A 22,193-nucleotide genomic window follows, 5' to 3' on the forward strand; every position below is an offset into this window, starting at 1 on the left:
GCATCAAATCTCTCATTTCACTGTTGTGTGTGTTTCAGATCTCTAAATCATCATTACAGCGTGTTTGTGTTCGATTCTGTTATTAGCTGTCGGACTGAGTTTGATATAATGAATATTTCCCCTTCAGGGAGTCACTTCTTCTTATTATGAAACGATTCAAGACTCTGCTCAGGAGTCCATTGGTTTAAACACAGTTTATGCCACAGCACATTTACCCACAATCCCCTCTGACAGTGATTTCTACACACTGGCTGAAAAGCCTCAAACACCAAAACCTAAAGACACAAAAGATAAAAGTCTGTATATGTATATACGAATAATGTCATTCACTTTAACTTCACTTTAAGACCAAGTTGTCCAAATGTGGTTTTAATGTCCCATAAAGAGCACAGCAGAAAGATTATTTAGAAGTAAAGATTAATTTTGAAAACTAAAGCCAGTAACTTTTTTTTTTTTTTTAAATTTTGCTGACAATTACCATGTGAAAATAAAGTATGTAAATTGAATTAAACAAAGGGTTAAAAAGGCAATATTTCACACAAAAGTCATATTTTGCAGAGCAACTGAATGAATAAATGATGTTTTATTAACAAAGTTCGGGAGGAGCAGGTTCAGATAATTAACCTAATTAGCACAAGTGGAGCGCATTCAGTTAATCAACTCAACCAATGACAAGAGGTATAAATACAGCAGACTACCCTCTGTTGGTTTGACAGTTTATCAGCATCCCTCCTCCACCCCATCTCCTCACTTCTAGTTCTATCTATATTTACCACCTCCGGAGGGAGTAGACTCTAGGTTCGGGACAAAATTCCAAGCTTGGAGCCCTCGCCCTGGACAGCTCACCAAATATGCATAACTTTCACTCTATTTAATTATATGTAAATGTGAACTCATGAAATATACATTTTATTTGTAAGATAAATTATAACCCTTTACTTGTGTTAAAGTAGAGAAACACTAATAAAATATTACTGCAGTAAAATAGAGGTTTCTAATGCGATAAATAAGATAGACCTAACATATGTTAGAGTTCAGTCTGACATTATTATGAATTATTGGGTGCACACTTGAACTAATAATATCAAAATCAAGTGTTTTATTGTTCACTTGACTCGTTTGTTAACTGCTGCAGGTTCAATCTTCTGATTTTTTTACTAATTTGAATTTAATGTTTTGCCTCAATTTTATTATTTTTAACTCAAGAAATCAAGTTTTTGAATAAAGATGTTAGCGCACATTATAATTAGACATGTCGACAATATAGCAGTGATAACTGATGGGGGGGGGGGGGGGGGGGGGGCTTGGTTACAAACATAAATTGACTAGTTTATGTTTATTTAAAATGCCATCCTCTCATTATGTGACACCAAGTGTTCAAATATGCTGTACAATAAATTTGAATGGTGGATGTTTTATTTTCATATTTTCAGTCATATTTTCAATCAATCTCTTCTTAGAACAAGACTGAATTTATTTGTGTCTGCTAAATGAAAATATGTAAATTAATATAAAAATAATAAAAATATGTAAGTTTGAATTTATTCAATGAAGATGTCAATAGAGGGAGCTCCAGTTGCAGACATTGTATTTCATAGAGAGAAGGAGCAACTGAGTTTTTTATTTTATTTTTCAAGCATCTTTATTTAACAAAGATTACACACATAAAATCATCTTTTTTACAACTTTTTAAACCATTTTATATATAAAAAAGTGCATAATGAAGTTCATTATCAATAACACAAAGCTCCTCTCTGACACCATATTCCTTCAAAAATATTTAAAGAGTCCATAGCTTTGTAAATACAAAAATCAATTAAAAGCCTTGATTTGATCAGCTGTAAACACCCTTTCAATGTTATGTTCACCTTTTGCTCAATTTTATCTCTTCTGCTAATGTAAAATAGCCCTTTTGGCTATACCCAAAATAAAATTGAGCAAGTGACACTCATACTTTCGTTTTTGAACATATTTAAAACCCAAAATAAAAGTTTGCACAGAAAACTTCTCATTAAAACAATTACAATTATTTTACAAATCATCAAATAAAGGCGTAAGCATTGAACAATACAAAAAGGTATGAAAAACAGTCTCTCTCTCAAAACAAAAAGGACATTCATTACCAACATCTGGATTTAAAACAGAAATAAAAGCATTAACAGCAATAATGTCATGCAGAATACGTCACTGTACATCTCCAGCTCTTTTAGTTAACAGTGGCTTATAAAGTGCTCTCCTCTCCGGTCTGACATTGTTACACATCATAAAAACAGTACGCCACGTGTGTCAGCTCTTTCATGTAGCCTCCTTTTTCTTAAAAGATTTTACACAAGCTTTATACATTTTTTTTTTTATCATTACTTGCATACAAATCCATATCTGTCACCTTTTCAGATTCCAAAAAAGAATTTTGAAATTGGTCTTCTCATTAGGGATAAATACCATTTACAGTAACCTTGAAGCATTTTTGTTTCTTCTGTTGTAAAAGCAGATTGTAGTTTTGCGTAACAATTCGGCAACATCTTCAGCTTTTCCTAAACTTGGGCCAGCCACTTTGATTAAACATCCAATTGTTATAATCTTGGATTTAATGAACGCTGTAGTCATTATCACACATGCACCTTAAATGTCCAAACATGACCCGGAAATCAGGGGCTCTTTCAATACCCAGAATAAAGATGATATAGATTCAGTTCTTTCCACTTGAAAGCGGTCCCATACTTTAAAAAGATTCCTGTAAAACTGTATTCATTTTTCTGGGATCTAAAAAGAACAAAGACTTATCCAAGCATAGTTCTTCAGCAGTCTTTAAAATCATACTGGCCTCCAGCTTAAGTTCTCTGGGCCAGTGAGAAACCGCTGTATAAACTAATCGAAAAGCTGCAGTCCTACTTTGTAAATGTCCTTTAAAGTTTTCCACAGATGGCCATGTTCTTCATGATCAAACTCAAACTTAAAGTTTCAAAATAATATAATGTTCAATTCTCTGAAATTAAGTGTTCATGAGTTATATTCATGTTCAAAAATATTTTATGTGAGTTTATATGCATTTATTTGTCTAGTTGGTATGTATTGAAACTGTATGCATTGTATTTCTGAAGAGCAGAGTATTATCATTTATGTAAATGATTTGTTATTTATTGAGTGACAAAAGTGCTCAAATTGTATTTTTCACCCAGTTGAGTTAATGTATGTAAGATATGTTGCCTTTTAAAAGACATTAATTGTTACCTCAACATTGCACAGTACTGATTGTTGCACTACTGAACGTTTACACCACAGACATTTGCACACACTATACTAAGAAACTTTTGCATTTATTGGATTCGTCATTTGGATTCAGAGGACTATTTTCTTACGCATACATATACACTTGTTTCATGGACTGAGAACTGTTCATCTACGGTGAATTACTGACAAGTTTTGAAATATTTTCATTTATATTTCTATTTTCCTTGATGTAATGTTTATTGAAAATTGTATATTTCTTTGTGGGTTAAAGGTTCTAACTTAACCAATTTAATAAGAAACAAAGCTCCAAAAATAAGAGATTATAAAGCAACGCCAAATTTAAATTGATTTAAACGCAAATTGATATACAAAAAGGTACGATTTATAAACTAAAGCAACAAATATAATACGAATATAAAATATATTATAACTAGATCAAGTAATTAAAAAGGAGCTCAAAATATTTCCTAAAGGAAAAGAAGAGAAAAAACAATTTTGTGTTAGACCATTTCATTGTTTACATTTCATATTTACATCCATTCAAACTCTCTTACAAAGTAAATCAAAATCATCTTGGTAAAAGTCATTTTCCTGGTCTGTCTGATATCAGATATCAAAACTCAAAAGAAAAGAAACAGAAAAGAATTGAAAGAGAAAGCAATTGCTCTCACAGCGGGCATAAACCACTCACACTTACCACACACTCCTCACACTCGCTCAACAGATGCCCACGCATGCGCAGAGAGAGAGAGTGTGTGTGTGTGTGTGTGTGAGAGAGAGAGAGAGAGCAGTTCTTCATGAAGTCTGTCCACCAGCTGCACACAGATAAAGCAGAATGATCCTCATCTGTGATCATAAACTTCTCATATTTAACCTGCTGCTCATCATGTCAGGTAAGAGTTTATTCTGTGTTTATTCTCAGCACCTGTTCTCAATCAGGTCCATGTTTGCTCTGAGCTTCGTTTCTTTGTTTTAGTGGTGGCATGTGAGATGAAGATCTTGACTTTCACTGCTTATGAAGGAGGAAAAGTTGAAATACGGTGTCCCTATGAGTCTGAATATGAAACATATAAGAAATATCTCTGCAGAGGAAAATGTCCATATATACACAATAAAGACATTCCTGCTGAATCTGGATCTGCTAAAGACGAGAGATTCTCTCTGACCGATAACACAACGACCCACATCTTCACCGTCACAATCACTGATCTGAGAACAGAAGATCAAGGACAATACTGGTGTGCTGTGAAGACAGAAATTCTACAAAAGCGTCACTATACAGAGATTCATCTGGAGATTAAACATGGTAAGTCAGAATATACTGTATGAGTGAAATAGTTCATAAGTGCACACAGATATGGTGAAAAATACATAAGCATAACTAATATATCACTAATATACTGCAAAAGTAACATTACAGAAGTCTCTTTGTGTCTGTGAGAGTATGTATCGTGTGTTATAAAGATGTAAAGAGGTGAGCTGTGTTGCCAATCGCTTTCAGCTGAAAGTAGTGCTTTATATATATATATAATATAAGATACAGGATGAAAAGGGTTTATTTGTCCTTCTCAACAAGAATTAAGTCAGAGTCAGTCACAGGTCTCTGCAAATTCTTTCTGATCATTTACCTTATCTGTGTTACCACAATAACCAGAGGCCTGCTGTTAGCTGCATTTGGGGTGCTAGTTGCAGTTTAGGGGGATGGGTTCACAGAACTTTGTTGAGAGAGTTTCTGGATAATTCATTAAATATAATGAATAACTGTGTCTGATTGGTCCAGATACTACAGAGTCCACTGATCTATATTAATATAAATATAGACCAGTGGGCGAGTCACAGAATCTAGATAAGTTTTGTGCAAGAAGTTGCTAGATTTGTCCCTAGGCTTTTGAAAAAAAAAAAAAAAAAAAAAAAGATAAAACAATCTAGATAACAGAAACCACAGTATCCTCTGCAGATGATGATGAGAGAGTGTTCACTCCACACAAATACTGACCCGCATCACTTCCTGACACATCACATGACATACAGTTTCATTTATGGAGGAAAAATTCATTCAAAAACAGAAAATATAACTGCACAACTCAAATTATTAGACATCTTTTTTGCCCATGTACAAGGTGACGTTCTCATGACCTTGTGCAACGTTCCTCAAAAGGTGACAAAAATTCCGAACCTTAGGGACATTCATAAAAAGTTCTTTGGGATGTTAACAGAACTTTTCCATATGGTTCTCTTTTAGTTAGATGACGACGTTTCATTCAGGACAGCGCTGATCTTCCTGAATAAATTACAATCACATAGTATATACTTGCTATCTGTCATTTCCCTATATTTGTGGATCATTTGATACCTGGCATTTCTTTAAAGTCCCCGTGAACCGGAAGTTGCAAACGTCTTTTCTCCAGTGTTGTGACGTATTTCCAAGTAAAACAGAATATTGAATAGAGGGCAGAGTTTTACTTTAGCGCTCCTCCTCTCCATCTCTCGCTTATAGCAGACTAACGGTTGCAGGGGAGTGGTTTTAGCGTTTTCAACCCAAGCCGTCAAACTGACGTTATCTGAGAAGGAACGCCATTACAGACCGGAAGTAACTTTTCATTTTTTGATTAAAGATTACCACGACAAACTATTTTTTTTCTGTGCATTAACTTGCACGAATGAATGAAGGTCCACTAAACAACTTCCCCGACCCTTAAAAGAACTCCACATCATGACCGTCTCTGAATGTTCTGGGAACGTTACCAGGTGACGTCCTTGACACCATGCCCTTGTCAAACAATCCTAAGGATTCCAGAAAAAAAAATTGTACAGGATTCTAATTAGAATTCCTATCATATTTTGGAACCATTCCTATAAGGTTCCTATTTTCTGGGAAGGTGTACAAAGGATTTGGTTCTCATTTTCTTTGCAGCATCTTGTTTACTGAGACAATGCACACTGTAAAAAAATAAACTTTAAAAAAAATGTGAAATGCCTGACATTAAAGATCATTAAAATGTTTTAAAAATGATCAATGACTGACAAAAGTGGCCACCAAACAAATATCTAATATCTAATTTATAGCAATCACACCTGATTCAACTCATGATCTCATTAGTAGAGACTGGATGTGTCAGATATAGAGAGACATACAAGATGTTCAGGGCTGGAGCTCCTCCAGGACAGGTTAGAGAAGCACTGCTCTAGATCTCAGCATCCACACTAATTTATACAAACCAGTATTACTTTATTTCTTCCATACAAAACTTCTTAATGAGAATTAACAGAAGTTTAGATGTTGATGTTTTATTGAAAATAATAGTTTGAAGTCACAGTTACGGAGTCAAGTTGTCAGTGTTCTGTGTTTGTTTCCCTGTGTTACATGTTCTTTTGTTCAGTTTTCCCACCACCAGTTTGTTCCCTTAGTTACACTGATTTGAGTTCATTAATCCCAGGTGTGTCCTATTAATTAGTCACATTTGCCCTTTTGTTTGACTTGTATATATTCCCTGTGTTCTCCCTCAGTCTTCGTCGGTTCTCGTCATTGTATTACCTTTATAGTGGGTGTGTGATCTCCTGTGTATTCCCTGGTTCCTGTGTGTTTTGTCATTAAAGTCAGCATTCCTGCATATCTCCTTGTTCTGAGTGTTCCTACACCATGCCTGCTGACAGAAGAACTGACCAAACCAACACCTACCTGGCTGAGGATCACCTGTGGGGATCAAGGCAGAATGGTCGTCCATTGGAGAGGCATGTGGAGGAGTTTTCTGAGCTCTCTTGTCAGGTGGGCTGGCCTGATGCTTCCTTTAGTGCTTGTTTTCTGATGGGCCTGGATGATGATACCATTCATTATAGTTATTGTTATCTCTCTCTAGTAGAGTCCATTAATCTCGTTCTTTATTTAAATGGTTCTAATACTTTAAATGGTCTCCAACACTTACTCACGTCCTCAGTTCAGGGATCCTGATGGCCGCCTATCCAGAGCCTCGTCACAAGATGGCTGCCACTCCAGAGCCTTGTCGCAAGTTGGCCGCCGCCAGGCCTGAGCCCTCGGTCAAGATGGCCGCCATGCCTGACTCTCTCTCTCCTTCGCCCCGGGTCCAGAGGCCACTCTCTCCTTCGCCCCGGGTCCAGAGGCGACTCTCTCCTTTGCCCCGGGTCCAGAGGCGACTCTCTCCTTCGCCCCGGGTCCAGAGGCGACTCTCTCCTTCGCCCCGGGTCCAGAGGCGACTCTCTCCTTCGCCCCGAGTCCAGGGATGGATTACGCCCCTGGCCAGCGTCCAGTGATGGCTCCAGTTTCCGTTCCAAGTCCAGAGAGGGATCCAGTCCCCGAGTCAACCCCAGACTTCGCTTCATTCCCCGAGTCCAATATAGACTTTGCTCCAGTCTGCACACCCCTGACATTAATTAAGTGTTACTATAAGCTGCATCAGAGGAAGTAATTGTGCCATGCATTAAACCAGATGATTATTTGTGCTTCAATCACATCAGAGTCACCTAAACCAACCACAACAGCTTCAGATCACAGCAGTAAACCAGCGACAGCAGATACTGCATCTAACAGACCCGTCACATCTGTATTTCCTTCATCATCATCATCATCATCATCATCATCATCATCATCATCATCATCAGCAACATCATCTTCAGCGATATTGATGCTCTCATCATCTAATAATGCAGCGTCATCAAAACCAGAACAAGGTATGAAGAATTTCATTGTTTAAAGTTTTTGACTTAGTAAATGCCTGTCCAGGGACTTTTTTTCTCAAGTTTCCTTGGAAATAGGACATTTAGAGTCATAATCACATGGTTTTGTTGTCTGTTTTTCAAGGTTTTGCCATGATGGTCATGTTGATGGTCGTAGGGATCCTGACAGGGTTTGGATTCTCACTGTTCATGTACTTCAGATGGAGACAAAAGAAAGAGGGTAACCGTCTTTCTCATGAATCATTTTATTACCTCTCATTTTCATAGTCAAACTGAACTTCAGTGTCCAAAGCTGTCAAAATAAAGGCCTTTAATACATTTTGCCACAAAACAATAAATCTGGTGTCACAAAACAGGAAATCAGCCCAGAGATGTTGTTCAAGGCCCGACTGAGCATCTGCCCAACAGAGATAATGAACCAAACAGAGACGTGAGTTCATCATGTGTTTGAGTTTGATCATTTATTAGTGGATTATAATCATCTTCTCCACTCTAATCCACTTGTTTTTACTCTTCTCTCTTCTCTTCTGTCAGGTCTCTGTTTATGAAAACATCAGTGATCATCCTGTCTACAGTTCAGTCCTTCCTGTATTTGATGAACACGACGCCTCTGTTTATGCTTTAGCACAATTACCCAGCAGCCCCTCTGACAATCTCAACTACTCATCCATCATATTTTCAGCTACACATCACTCAGACGGGACTTCTGACGGGCAGGAAACATGTGACTACGCCACCGTTACAGCATAAAAGACTGTGGACATTCATGGACATCAGGTTGATTTAAAGTCAAACCTGGATCACAACAAACTACCCACTAAGCAAAGTTATTTCCAGAAGACGTCTTTTCAATGTCTTGGCACATGTTGAAAAGACATCCACTGAGAAACCAGAATGAAAGTTTTTATGACGTCTTTTTTGACGTCTTCTGCACTTCCGTTATAGACGTTCATGGAACCTCTGTACAAGGTATAAAAATATAAAATAAAATAAAAAACTCAGCCATGGATCCATCCATAGGCAGTCAAACACACGTCCACACCTTTAGACAACTTAATGTGTGTAATTCACACATCTTAGGATTGTGAGGGAAACCAGATCTGAAGGAAAGACTTTCTGGCTCAGCTGGGACTCAAACCAGAGACCTTTTTGTTGTGAGGAGACAGTGTTTACCACTGAGAGTTTAATTGAACAGACTTACTCAGGAAACCCACAGTGAGACACATGAGACTGAACAGAGAGAGACAGAAGATCAACATCCATTGAGAGCAGAAGACAATAAAGAATAAGAGCTGATCCTTCACTAATTCACCTCCAACATTTACTGATTTATGATCAGCAAATTATTGTGACTTGACTATTTTACTTTCATAAGAAATAATCTCAAATCAATGGCAGAGAGTGCATAAATGTACATTTTAAACATAAATGTATTACAATCAAAGGGCAGTGTCAGTACCACTTCTCCAGGTTTTACTGTAAATGTAACTTTCTATTATTTCTATTATCTCTCTGTTAAATTTGATATAATGTATCTTTGTATGGCAGTAAGTATTCTACAGACAAAAACAATTGTCATAAAAAAATAACAGTATTACTGAATGTGAAATGTCAGTGTTTGATATTAGGTTATGGGTGAGATCATCATCAGACAGATAATAAACAGAGATGAGTCTGTGTACAGTTGAATGAAGCATATGATTGATTTGTTTTCATAAAAAAAACAAAAGTGTGCGATTTAAGAAAATTACCAGTATTTTTAGTAGGTAAGAGAGTTTTGTTGTAGTGTGTTTGCAGGGTTGCAGTGTCTTAAAGATCAACCAGCAAGTGCTTGTGGTTTACTTTTGCTCTTCTGTTGGTCAAACCAAGATTCATTTCAGCCACCTACAAGTGTGATGAGAACAGGAAATTTTATATATATATATATATATATATATATATATATATATATATATATATATATATATATATATATATATATATATATATATGGAACACATCTATAGAACCTTCGGTTCTTATTTGGATTGTAAATATTGAAATATTTTACATTGAAAGTCAATGAGGTTTAAGTGGTTTCGACTCCTCCCCTTTTCCTTATATGGCATTGAGCACTGCACACTTGTTTGAATGAAAACAAAGTTCACTAGTGAATCGTCATGTGAACAGGCAGATCAGAAAGAGGAAGATTTTCTGTAAGTAATCAATTACTTTTGAATCTGTTCCTCATACAAACATGTCTTTAGAAGACTTGTCAATTACAGATGATTTTATGGTACATTATTGATCTCAACAGCAGTGATGTAGCTAACGGTCGCTCTGAGGCTCGTGAATCACTAAATATCTTCACAAACTCAACATCTGACTAAGATAAATGATAAAGATGCTTAAATATCCTGTATAGATTATTATATTGAACACTGACCTCTAAAATGTGATGAGATATCAAATTGAAAAACAACAAATCAAACTAGATTTAACATTTTCAGAAGGAAATGGGAATATAACATGCTCATACAAAACTCCCCCTCAATGCAATGGAGTGGTTGCCAGTTCTTAATGGTAAAATTGGGTAAATATAATCAGTTTATCCCAAATGTAGCTTTATTAAGCAAACTTCGGAATATATAAGGATGAACACTATTATTTATGACATTTCTTTAGGGAATATATAATTTAAGGACAGACAATAAGGGCATTTATCTTTTTATAGTCTGTGAAAAAATGCTGTGAGAGCTTCAAGAGAAACTCTCTAGTATAGTGTTTGTGATGTTTTATTCACAGTTGCATTTATTATTACAGTTTTGAAGCATCTACAGTAAACACACAAATAGTTGTCTTAAACTGTTGGCTCCATCTAGAGGCTGATATAAGTTAATGTTACATTTCTATGACTAAACATTATATTTCTTGGCTTCATTAAAATTACTTTTATGTACAGTATTTGCATTGTATGGTAAATGACAGAACATAAATTAACTTTCTTGTGTTCTGTTATGATGAAGTGTAAATGGCACAGATTTACAGCTCCTGTATGTTCAAAAAGAAAGTCAATCTGGAGGAATAAAACTTTGACCTAATATTTGATAATTAGAGCTATTGTTCATGCAGATGTTTTTATGACCAAATCAGAGATGAAGGGAAGGAAACAGATAATCTCAAGTTCAACTGTCATCAGAGATGCTGATGTTTCTCTGACATCTTCTGTCAGTGGTGCTGAATCCACATCAAACTATGATATTATTAATGTTTTTTTGTTTGTTTTTTTGCATAAAGTATCCAAGCAATCAGATCTGGTCTGTTTCCACCTAAAAACTTGTTGATGTTTCTTACAACTTATAAAAATGTCAAAACCCCAAAGTATCAAATGCATTTATTTGTATTCCCAAGAGTGTCTTGTACAGGCTCTTGTTCACCTCTAGTGGAAGATTTAAATAACGCTGATCAATTATCTTCAGTGTCATTAGTCCTTATATAGAGAAGATGAACCCTGTATGATCTCTCAGTATCAGACACTGTATCCTCCACTAGGTGGCGCTCTTTCAGTGTGATTAATGTAATATTCAGTCAGTGCTGATGGTGGGAGGGGCCAGTAAAGCTGCTCATTACTGATAAAGAGCTGAATAAAGAGGAAGTAACTAAAGCAGACAGATGTAGAGACAGAGAGATTCACACAGAGAACATTCAGCATAAAGAAGACTGAACTCAACTCACAATGAAGATCCTCCTCATCTTCTTCACTTTCTACCTGATCTCAGGTCAGAGCTTTTCTCTTTCATCACTGCAGTAATGATGCTGTTTTCTGTTCATGAGGTTTCTGATCACAGTATCAATCTGATTGACAGGTGCAGTGAGATGCTTTAGTGTCACTGGATATTCTGGAGGAAGTCTTCTTGTTGGTTCATGGAAGCCTTGTCGTAAAGATGATGCTAAATACATGCAAAAGCTCCAAAGTACAACAATAATAAATGATAGAAAACACGATCAATGGATTAATGAAGGAAGATTCACTTTAATTTGCAATGATTATGGAAACCTCATGATCTACATTAAAGAACTGAACACACAAGATGCTGGAATTTACCGGATTGAGGTTGATGGCCAGTGGTTCACTGATATGAGTTTGAATGTGAAAGAAGGTCAGTCATTTTAGGATCAAACATTTTGTGTAATGAAGTTACTGACCATCTCAAAGCTTTTATGTAAGTAAAATATATTTCTTCATTATGTGAATTACAGATTCATGTTGTAAAGTGTCAAAGAGAGTGATGGTGAATATTGGAGAAACTGCCACCTTCAGCTGTGAATATTCACAGAGTCATATTAATGATTACAAGATCATATTCAAAGAAGGAAAAGACTCTATTGAGATGATTTACAGCCCATGGAAGAAGAAAGAAGGATTCAGTGTTTCTGATGACAATCATAAACTCAAGATTGTGAGAATTTCTGCTGTGAGACCAGATGATGGAGGAGTTTATTTATGTGGAGTTTGGATCTACGGACAGTCGTATAGTTACACAATTATTAATACTGTTCATCTACATATTATTAGTAAGTAGAACAAATGATCAATTCTATCTGGTACAAAAGTTTCTACATTATGTGTTTGCTGCAAAATTTATTAGAAGTGATATTTGTGATTGACAGCTAAAGTGGGCGTGTCTAGAGTGAGCGGATACTCAGGAGGTCGTATGATGATCAAGTGTGAACATCCTCAATACAAAACCAATCCAAAATACATCTGTAAAGAATCAGATGGATGTTCAGAGAGGAAGAATCCAGGAGTTCAGGATGAATGGATGGAGAATGGAGATGTTTCTTTATATGACGACACCAGAGCAGGAGTCTTGATGGTGTTTTTTAGAGAGCTGAAAGCTGCAGATGCAGGAACATACAGGTGTGGAGTGAATGTGTCTCACTATACTGAGAGCTTCACTGAACTTCAGCTGAACGTCACAGACGGTGAGGAACATGAAATACTGTATCATGCATGTATGAGGAATCTGATCTGATTTTTATTTAATTGTTTTGTTTTACAGATGCAATGTTTGTGACTGAATCTGCTCATCGTGGTGAAGAAGTCAACATCAGCTGTCAAATCCCAGAGGAACATAAAGTTCATTTCTGCAAAGAGGATGATAATCACATCTGTCAAAACATCAGCACATCTACAGTGACAGAAATGAATGGTTCATCTGAGAGAAATGAAGAGAGAGTTTTTACAGTGAGCATCAGTAATGTGAGCGTGAGAGATGCTGGAGTTTACTGGTGTGGAGCAGAAACCAGAGACACACATTTGACTTTCATCTCCCTGAACACCAAAATTCAGCTCAACCTCATCAGTGAGTGAATTCAGATGATTTCATTGTAGTAAATTATCACGGTGATCCATGATGTGATTAGATGTGAATGTCTGAATGTCTGGTAAATGGCATAGAGATGAAGCAAATCAGGTTTAGATAAACTATACACCACTTATCTACATTCATAATCACTATTGCTAGATAATGTGTGCTTTGTCAAATGTGGGGTATTGTGTTTTTCTTGGATTTTTGCAAAAAAATTTTTTTGATAAAACATGAATGTAGCGAAGGCTACCTTGAAGATGATAAGTGTGTTGGTCAGAACACAACAGAGAGTGAAGTGATGAACTTGAACTGGTTTAATATGGTAAGTTCTGAGGAAATAGTGGTTAGTATGAACACTTGAAATGGGGTCGAGCGAGCAAGAAATCATGGACATGCACTCCCATTGATCAAAAGGGAGTGTAACATGAATTGTGCTGATATTTGGTGTGGTTTACCTGTAACAGACAAAGAGCAGCACTCTAATAACAGTAAATACAGTAAATAACTGCATTAATATACAAACTATTGACTCCTCCCCTCACATATGAACATAATGCGTGAACACATAATATAATCAAATATTGACCAGCATTATATCACTCACATTAACTCACGATTACATCTACTATTATTATTTATCAACATGAATTATAACATTATAAACTTATCTCTGTACTGAAGATCGACATGCAAGTTATGAGATATAGCATGGATAGATTATCATGATGAATTAGCATTGTGTCGTAACATTACAATGCCAATAACTGCGTCATAACATAAGTTAATAGATAATAAATCAGCAAATAAAATAATATTCAACAGCACAACAATTAAATGCTTCTGTACTTTAATGTCAATGTGCCACTGGTGTCGCTAATAACAAGGGTTCCTGAATTCTACATATACCTCCTTTAAGATGCATTTTTGGTGAACCGATCTGAAATGTTTAGTGGGACATACAGTATTAACATTTTTACATGGTAATACCATGTGTTTCAGATTCGTCTGCAGTGACCACTTTAGTTGGGATTTCACTGAGACCCTCACTATCACCTCAGTCTGCACAGTCATTTCAGAATTTATGTGATTTTTATGCCACTCTTTATCAGTGGTTTTCAATCCTGTTCCTGGGGACCCGCTCTTCATATTTTATTTGTCTCCCTAATTTAACACCTGATTTATATCATCAGCTTGTTAGGAAAGAGCACCATGAGCTGAAATGACTGTGTCTGATAAGAGAAACATACAAAATGTGCAGAGCAGTGGGTCCTCAGATCAGTCATCACAATTCTTTGTCACTTAGTACTACATTGAGCACTAAGGCTTGCCGTGTTTACAGAGCCATAGAGATTCAACAGCAAATGTGATGTGGTCCGATGTGTTTTTGCATCCCTGTGATTTCAGTGATCTGATCACAAAAGTTTTACAGCATGTTTCTACTTGCATTTATCATCTTAATACCAAATGGGTAAGGACCAGCTAATGTTCTCATAACTTTGGCTAATGTTCTGCCAAGTAATGAACAAATGTTCTTCCAGTAACATTAATAGAGAATTTGATCAATGTTATCTGTTCTTCAATAATGTTCTCAAAAGGTCAGAAAAAAGGTTCTCAAAAAGTTTATTTATACATTGTTTGTAGATGTTTTTTTTTTTTTTTTTTTAAATGTCCTAATAATGTTGGGAGAAAACGTTCTTAGAACAACATTCCTGGAACAACATTCTTCAGTTGTCCTTTAAATATTAAGGATCTCTACATGTTTTTGGGTAATAAAATGATGGAATGCTACACAGCAAATATTGTTTCATGAACAGCACTCTGTGTTCATATGTGTCCACACTACAGAGTGTTAAAATAACAATGAAGCACTGCTGGGGTTTAATAGATAATAAAGTGACCATTAGTGATGACACACTGAAGGAAAGAAGACCAAATGTTTGAAGTCACCATTATAGTGATCAGTGTTTTATGTTGTTGGTCTCTTAACTCTTGGTTGTATTATTAGTTTTTCTCTGGCTGTTTTAACAGTGTTTTCAGACACTTTTACTGCATCAGAGTTTGTGAAAGAGAGAAAGCAGCAGCAGGTGATGTTGAATGTTAGTTAATGTCAATGTTTTGAATGACTGATCACATTTGAAGTCTAATCACAGAAATGTGTTTTGTTAATTCATTTGAATATTGTGCTACTGACCATGTGATACTACTATGGCATTAAAAAATTATGAAAAATTATGAAACCATATTGTGAGCATCAAGTTAGCAGACATCAACAATCAGAATATGAAATGCAACAATGGTGCAATGATCAAATGTTTGCCGAAAACATTATTGCAATTGCTGAAAAATAAGTTAATAAAAGTCAGGGCCAAGAGCCTAACTAAAACAAACATGGACCACCATCATGGTGACTTCAAACGAAATGTGTTTTCAACTAAACATCAACATTTAAACCTCTGTTTATCTCAAGAACTTTTGTACATGTTTGAAAGAAATCTTTTATCTTCAGTTGATTTCATCTAAGGCTGTGGCTGGAAGTCACTTGTAGTTTCTGTTCTTGTTGTTTCTCTTTCCTTCAGCGATTCTGCTCATTAACAACATGTGTTCAGATGTTTGAAAGGATGTTTCAGGAACATCATACTAACCTTTAAATAATGTTCTTTTAACATTACATAACATTACATATAACAAGGAAACTGGATATTTTTATGTTCTTGGAATGTTACAAATCAGTATTATTAGTTGGTAGTAAAAATTCGATTGAAAGAATGTCTCAGGAACATTAAGAAAACTGGACATTTTAATGTTTCCATAACGAAAAATTAACGTTTGGAAAACGTTCTTAGAACAAAAAATTGTTAGCTGGGGGGTGAAACAGATGTTCAGAAACTACTGTTTGGCAATGGAATATACATATTTGTGTTAAATGTCCATGCTTGTGTGTTTGTTGGTTTGCAGTGGCTCCAATAGTGAGACGTGAAGGAGAATCTGCTGAGATCATCTGCCCTTATGATTCAATCTATAAATCAAAGTCAAAGTCTCTCTGTAAGGGGAAGTGCTCCACTAGAGATAGAAATACTCTCAATGAAGAGAAAGAGACCAAGACTGACAGATTGACTCTGAATGATGACGGCACTGCAAGTGTCTTCACTGGGACCATCACTGGACTGACAGCAGAGGATGCTGGGAAATACTGGTGTGCAGTGACATTAGAGAGAGACGTGAATTATCTTTACACTCATCTGATCGTCATCATGAACGAGGGTGAGGAAGGTTTATCATCTGAATATGTCAAACTATGGCTGTGAATTGATGTTCTTCTATTTCTCATCATTTCCAGAGCTGAACTTGACTAAGTATGAAGGAGACGACATGTCAATCCAGTGCAAACATCATGATGAACATCAGAAACTCTTCTGCAAAGCACATGAACCCTCCATGTGTGTGAAGGATGGAGTTTCATTGGAGACGATCAGAGATGATCGATTCTCTTTCAGTGATGAAGCTTCTACTGGATTCTTTACTGTGAACATCACTGATCTGAGAGAAGAGGATTCTGGGATATACTGGTGTGGAGCTCACATCATCACTAATGTCACTCTAGAAGTCAAGAAGAGTAAGTATTGCCTTTGTCAACGTATAATGTTATGCTACTGATTATAATTTACTTTTTATACTAACATCACAATGTACAAGTCTTGGTAAAAGCAATGTTCTGGATTCAATACAAGTTAATTATAATTAATTATAAGAGCCAGGGAGGTGTCAGAGATGGAGATGGAACCGTTGGAAGAGGAGACCAGGTGCAGACAGAGAGCTAATAGGGCTGGAGACCAAGTGGGAGCTTCTGCAACAAGCATAGTTGGAACCAGAGGACTGAGGCAGAGCCAGTGTGACTGAGGACCAAGGAGGGAAGGCTGGAGGGAAGGCAGAGCCCGGTGGAGCCGAAGGGATGGAGGAATGAAGCGTAGCTGAAAGTCCAAAAGTCTGTGGTGCAGTCAGGGTGACATCTGACCAAGGTGGAGCCAGAGGGACGAGGAAGCCCAGTGGAGCTGTGAGGAGCAATGGTCTCTTGTGGAGACGAGGGAGGGAGAAGCCAACAGGTTGAGGAGGAGTGATGTGCACAGAAGCTGGAGGCAGAGCCATTGGCTCCTCTTGACTGGGTGGAGTTGGAGATCGAAAGATCGGAGGCATATCCACACAACAGAAAGGTGTTAGAGGACAAGTTGGGGGCTAAAGGGTACCAGCAGAGGTGGGGCTGAAAGACTGGCTGAATCAAGAAGAGGAGGTAGGAGAGAGAAACTGGGTGGGATCAGAATGACTAAACAGGCTTTATGCTGGGTGAGACCAGTGGCAACAATGAACTTGAGCTGGGCAGGACCAGCGACGATGAATAGACACTAGTGCAGGAAGGGAAAAGCAGAAGAGAAGGTTCATGGATGGGCAGGGTGGGAATCATTACTTCTGTTTCCCATTTAATCAGTTGTTGCCGGCTCACACACCTGGTCAGACTCATTGTGGGGCTCGGGCTCCGGGGCGATGGTAGGCTCTGTCCCCCTTTCAGGCTCTGGCTCGTTCATCATGGCTCCCCGTCCGAGGTGGGCTCTGGCTTATTCTCCATGCACGGCATGGGGGTGGCTGACTGGATAGGGTTTGGGTAGACAGGGTTGCGACAAGTATGGTTGCTTCGGAGTGGGCTTCCTCTTCTACAATTAGTGGTGAACCAGCCATACACAACGTGTACTCAATGTATTCAGATACTGAGCAGGTGTCATCCCCCACCAGCATTATTTAGAGCAGGTCATTGTTAAGCCCGCTCCAAAAGTGCATCTTTAAAGTGTACTTGTGCCAACAAACCTGATGGCACAGTCCACAAAATCCTCCAGTACCTACCCTCCTTGATGTAAGGACCAAAGCTGATCCTCTGCATAATCCATACTTTTGCATTCCCATACTCTGTGATGTATTATTAAGAAGGATGATGTAGAGAGATGAGGAAAATCAAATTACAACATAGTTTTATCAAATGACACAAAAACAGGTTATCCAAAATAAGGAATGAGACAGAGTGCTCAGCACAAACAATAACAGACACTGAACTGAAGGAACTGAAGTGCTTATAAACACAAGATAATGAACAGAATACAAACAGGTGTGATCTCATTAATGAATACCAGTAGTGGCTGGAAACTAGAACACAGGAAACAGGTAAATAAAAAGTAACAAACTAAAAGTCCATGAAAATGAAACAAAACACAGAACATGACAAATATGTTACAATTATTTTAGTGTGAAAAAAAATCACTAACCTTTTGTGTGTTAAGTTTTCAAATCAAATCAAATCAAATTTTACAGTAAAAAATAATCTGTGTATATAATAAAGCTATACAATTCATACAATTTAACAGAGGAATTAATGTGCTTTTATAAAATTGTAAGCTTCACATTTTTGCATTTAAACCCTCCAAAATTCTTTCCCATTCATTTATTCTAGGAGTCTTGTTGTGACCTCAACCTCAAAGAAAATGAGGGATGAGCCTAAATTATTTTTTGTGGTGATCAGGTTTTTATGCTGGTGAATGTTAAAACTGTAAATGGGGCTCAACCTGAACGGCACTGTTTCTATTTAAAAGTGATTAGCATCAGTAATTGTCTTGACCTCACAAATAGTGGTAGATTTAGAGATTAAGTTTAGAAATGAAATGGCTGAGCAGGAAGTTGGTGGTTTGTGATTTCCTCAGGTAATGAAAGCAGAAGTGAAAGAGCCGAACAGCCACAAATAGATTTTAGGAAATTTGCAGATGCAAATGGTATTATCTGTCTGTCTATTTATACATTTTGTGTGTTTTATTAAAAAAGTGGGTTTAGAGATTGATGTTTATAAAGTAAACTCTTGTGTTTGTTCTCCAGGTGTTTCTGAGCGAATCGTCGTCTCTTGTGTATGTGTGACTCTGCTGTTGATGGGAATGTCAGTCCTGTTATTATACAAATTAAGATACATCAAGACACGAGGTGACAATCGCACACACGCAAACACACACATGATTTAATGGTCTGCTGGCCTTGTGTGACCTGCTGCTGTTTTACTTTCTTTCTGCGATTCTGAATTCAAATTACTTCAGCAGTTTAAACCAGTTGTAATGTCATTTCATGAATTTTGGGTGTCACACTTACAGTCTTGAGACACCCAGGTCTAAATGGATAAAAATAGCTCATATTTTGTTTCCTGAAGTTTAGAGTATTGCTTTATCTTACAATGATTTTAACTTTTGATTAATTTGAAATTGTCTTAATATTCTGCGTTATAATACATTTGACTGCAATTGGATAAGAACAAAACCTGAACTAAATTGAGCTGAATAAACATCAACACTGTCACTGAAATGAACTGAAACAACATTGAACTGAACTGAGCTGAATAATGACATTAATTTTCCTGCTTTGAAACAATCTGTATTGTATAAAGCGCTATAGAAATAAGGCGACTTGACATAATTTTACTCTGGTTATGTTGCACAGATCAGCACCCTTCCACAGACGGGACAGAGATGAGCGGTGGAGAGGTGAGGAGTGATTACATTCTTGTTTAATGACTGTGATTTACACTTAAAGCAGAACCAGATCTACATGAAATGTAGAACATGTGATTTGAGAAACAACGTCTGAGTCGACAACCTGCTTTTGCTAATACAGTAAATGTGGCTTATGTACGTAGGCTTCATTTCAGAAAACCCCTTGCTCACAAATATCACAACGAAAAAATATTGCATAACAATGCCACGGCGGATCAGACTAAAAACTTATAGCTTACATTGTATGACTGATGTCTGTTCCTAACAAGTCAGAGTCGACTGGGTTTTGAACCGAAGATGCTGATAGCATCATTATCTGTTAGTTCTCTTTCAAACAACAAAAGTGTCAAGCTGTTTCGGCATCCTGTCATCTTTATCAAGACGTGTTTCTTTATTAAATGCATCATAGATAGCCATTTTTGTAATAACATAAAAACGGCACTTCTAGTTGGAATCCGGATATTAGCGAGAAGAAGAACACAATATTACTACTGGCATGACGTAACTGAAAAGACGAATTAGCATATTCTTATTAATCTTAGAAAATAATTCTAATGCATGACAAAACAAATCACATTTACCATAATTATTGAAGAATTGTTAAACGTTAGAAAATTGTGACTGGGTGGGCAAGCTGTCAATCTGGGTGGGTTAGGCCCCCCCGTAGCTCCGCCTCTGGTGCCAATTACATTTTGTGGTCTGCGCCAACTGAATCTCTTCGATATGATCCGCTCTGTGCTCTCGTGTCTCTGGACCGGAGCAGACTCTGTGCGCTGTGGCGGTTCGCGTGACCATGTGAAACCAGACTTCATTTGCCCCCATATTTACACTGTCAAATCATTCCCTATCCTCTATATAGTGCACTATTTTGTCATTATTTTGGAGCAGACTAGCTTATAGATAACTAACATATTCATACTAAAAGCCAAAAAACTTCAATTTTGATTTAATCTAGTTTATATCTCTTGTGTTTTCAGGCCCCTCATGCTGCATGTGACTATGAGAACATCAGAGACGTCAGACAGCGCTCAGTCTCGGGAACTGAGGAGAACATGATATATTCCAACATTAAACTCCCCACAGACTCTTCTGATCCACCCCACACGCTATATTCAACAGTACAGTTACCCACAACCCCCTCTGACGGGCTCCTGTACGCGTCTGTCAGTTTCCAGAAGCATGAAGAGTCTCTCAGTGACGCTAAAGTCATCTTCAATAATGAGGAGATTTACTCTGAATACACCACGGTCAGTCCTCGCACGTCACTCAACTAGTTCAGTCAGATGGATCTTTCTGTAATTCAGCTACGATTACTGTGTGATTTTAGGACACTTTCTGTGAGATATTTGGACACTTAATCCACACTTGAGGAAATGTCATTTCATTAGATGCAAAATATTAAATCAAGTGTCATTTACTGTGAAGAAAGATGCTCAAGAACACTGTCTAGTTTCAATTTGAAATGCTAAACTGATACATGTAGTGCTGAAGACAAACACAGTTATGATTGTGTGTGTTTGTGGTTCATTAATGTGATGAACCAAAAAGTTCTGAGACTTTCAACTCTAGTAGCATTTGTTTGCACGAGACACTTGTTCTGAAATCTGCTTAGAGTTTTACTGTAATTTTAGTTTAAAATAGTAATTTTGTCACACCCACTCAAAACCACAAAAAAGGGTAGATAGACAAACTTTAACCCACAACCTTTGGGTTGCAAGTCTGACTCTCTAACCATTAGGCCACAATTGCCCAAGTGTTAAGAAATGTAGCATGCAGGAGGAAAAAGGAACCACTTACAGGTGTGTTTTCATTATGAATTTTATTTAATGCAACTGTTTATTTATCATTTCTAACTGCACTGCATATGTTCAGAGATATTAATGCATGCTGAATGATTCATGCTCCTTGTTTACATCTTGTCTTTATTGTATAGTTCATCACCCATGAGATCACCCATCTTAAGGTTTACCAGTTATTTATTAGGTGACAGTCAGTGATCAGTGTCATCACGAATTATGAAAACATCTATGAAGACTGATTTCAAGCCACATTTGGATGTAAGCATCAGTGTTTTTCCTCTCTTCAGACTATGACTGTAAATGTGTGCTCATTTGTGTGGCAGAAGCTTCAAACCTGCACCCCGGACAGCAACATAGTGTGGCCCAGATCTGGCACTTTTGGATTACACACGGAACAGATGTGGGCCGATTCTGGGCTGACAATATGTTGCTGTCAGAGAAGACAAAAGAGCAGAAAGATGGTCATGGTCACTATCTTTGGTTTAACTTCCTGTGTGTCAGTGTCATCAGGACTGTATTTCATCACAGTGAGTCAGACGAGTTTAGCAAGG

At 37.1% G+C, this 22,193-nt stretch overlaps 2 protein-coding genes across 4 annotated transcripts in view; both read left to right on the forward strand.

The window, feature by feature from the left end:
- The window catches only part of LOC125271610, a 99,255-nt gene extending 77,265 nt beyond the window's left edge, over positions 1–21,990 (forward strand). For all 3 annotated transcript variants that reach the window (XM_048195719.1, XM_048195718.1, XM_048195721.1), the window contains 7 exons: positions 12,574–12,888; positions 12,966–13,268; positions 16,230–16,535; positions 16,612–16,887; positions 19,182–19,283; positions 19,791–19,834; positions 20,821–21,990. In XM_048195719.1, the coding sequence (XP_048051676.1) occupies positions 12,574–12,888; positions 12,966–13,268; positions 16,230–16,535; positions 16,612–16,887; positions 19,182–19,283; positions 19,791–19,834; positions 20,821–21,117 (1,643 nt within the window). In that variant the 3' untranslated portion in view covers positions 21,118–21,990. The remainder of the gene's footprint in view (positions 1–12,573; positions 12,889–12,965; positions 13,269–16,229; positions 16,536–16,611; positions 16,888–19,181; positions 19,284–19,790; positions 19,835–20,820) is intronic.
- LOC125271617 (CMRF35-like molecule 8) lies at positions 3,753–4,922 on the forward strand. The gene is made up of 2 exons (XM_048195734.1): positions 3,753–4,124; positions 4,208–4,922. The coding sequence occupies exons 1-2, from the start codon at positions 4,067–4,069 to the stop codon at positions 4,558–4,560; spliced, it is 411 nt and encodes a 136-aa protein (XP_048051691.1). The 5' UTR covers positions 3,753–4,066; the 3' UTR covers positions 4,561–4,922.
- Positions 21,991–22,193: the final 203 nt, after the last annotated feature.

This window comes from Megalobrama amblycephala, linkage group LG7, assembly GCF_018812025.1.
Source record: "Megalobrama amblycephala isolate DHTTF-2021 linkage group LG7, ASM1881202v1, whole genome shotgun sequence".
Classification (NCBI taxonomy): Eukaryota; Metazoa; Chordata; class Actinopteri; order Cypriniformes; family Xenocyprididae; genus Megalobrama; species Megalobrama amblycephala.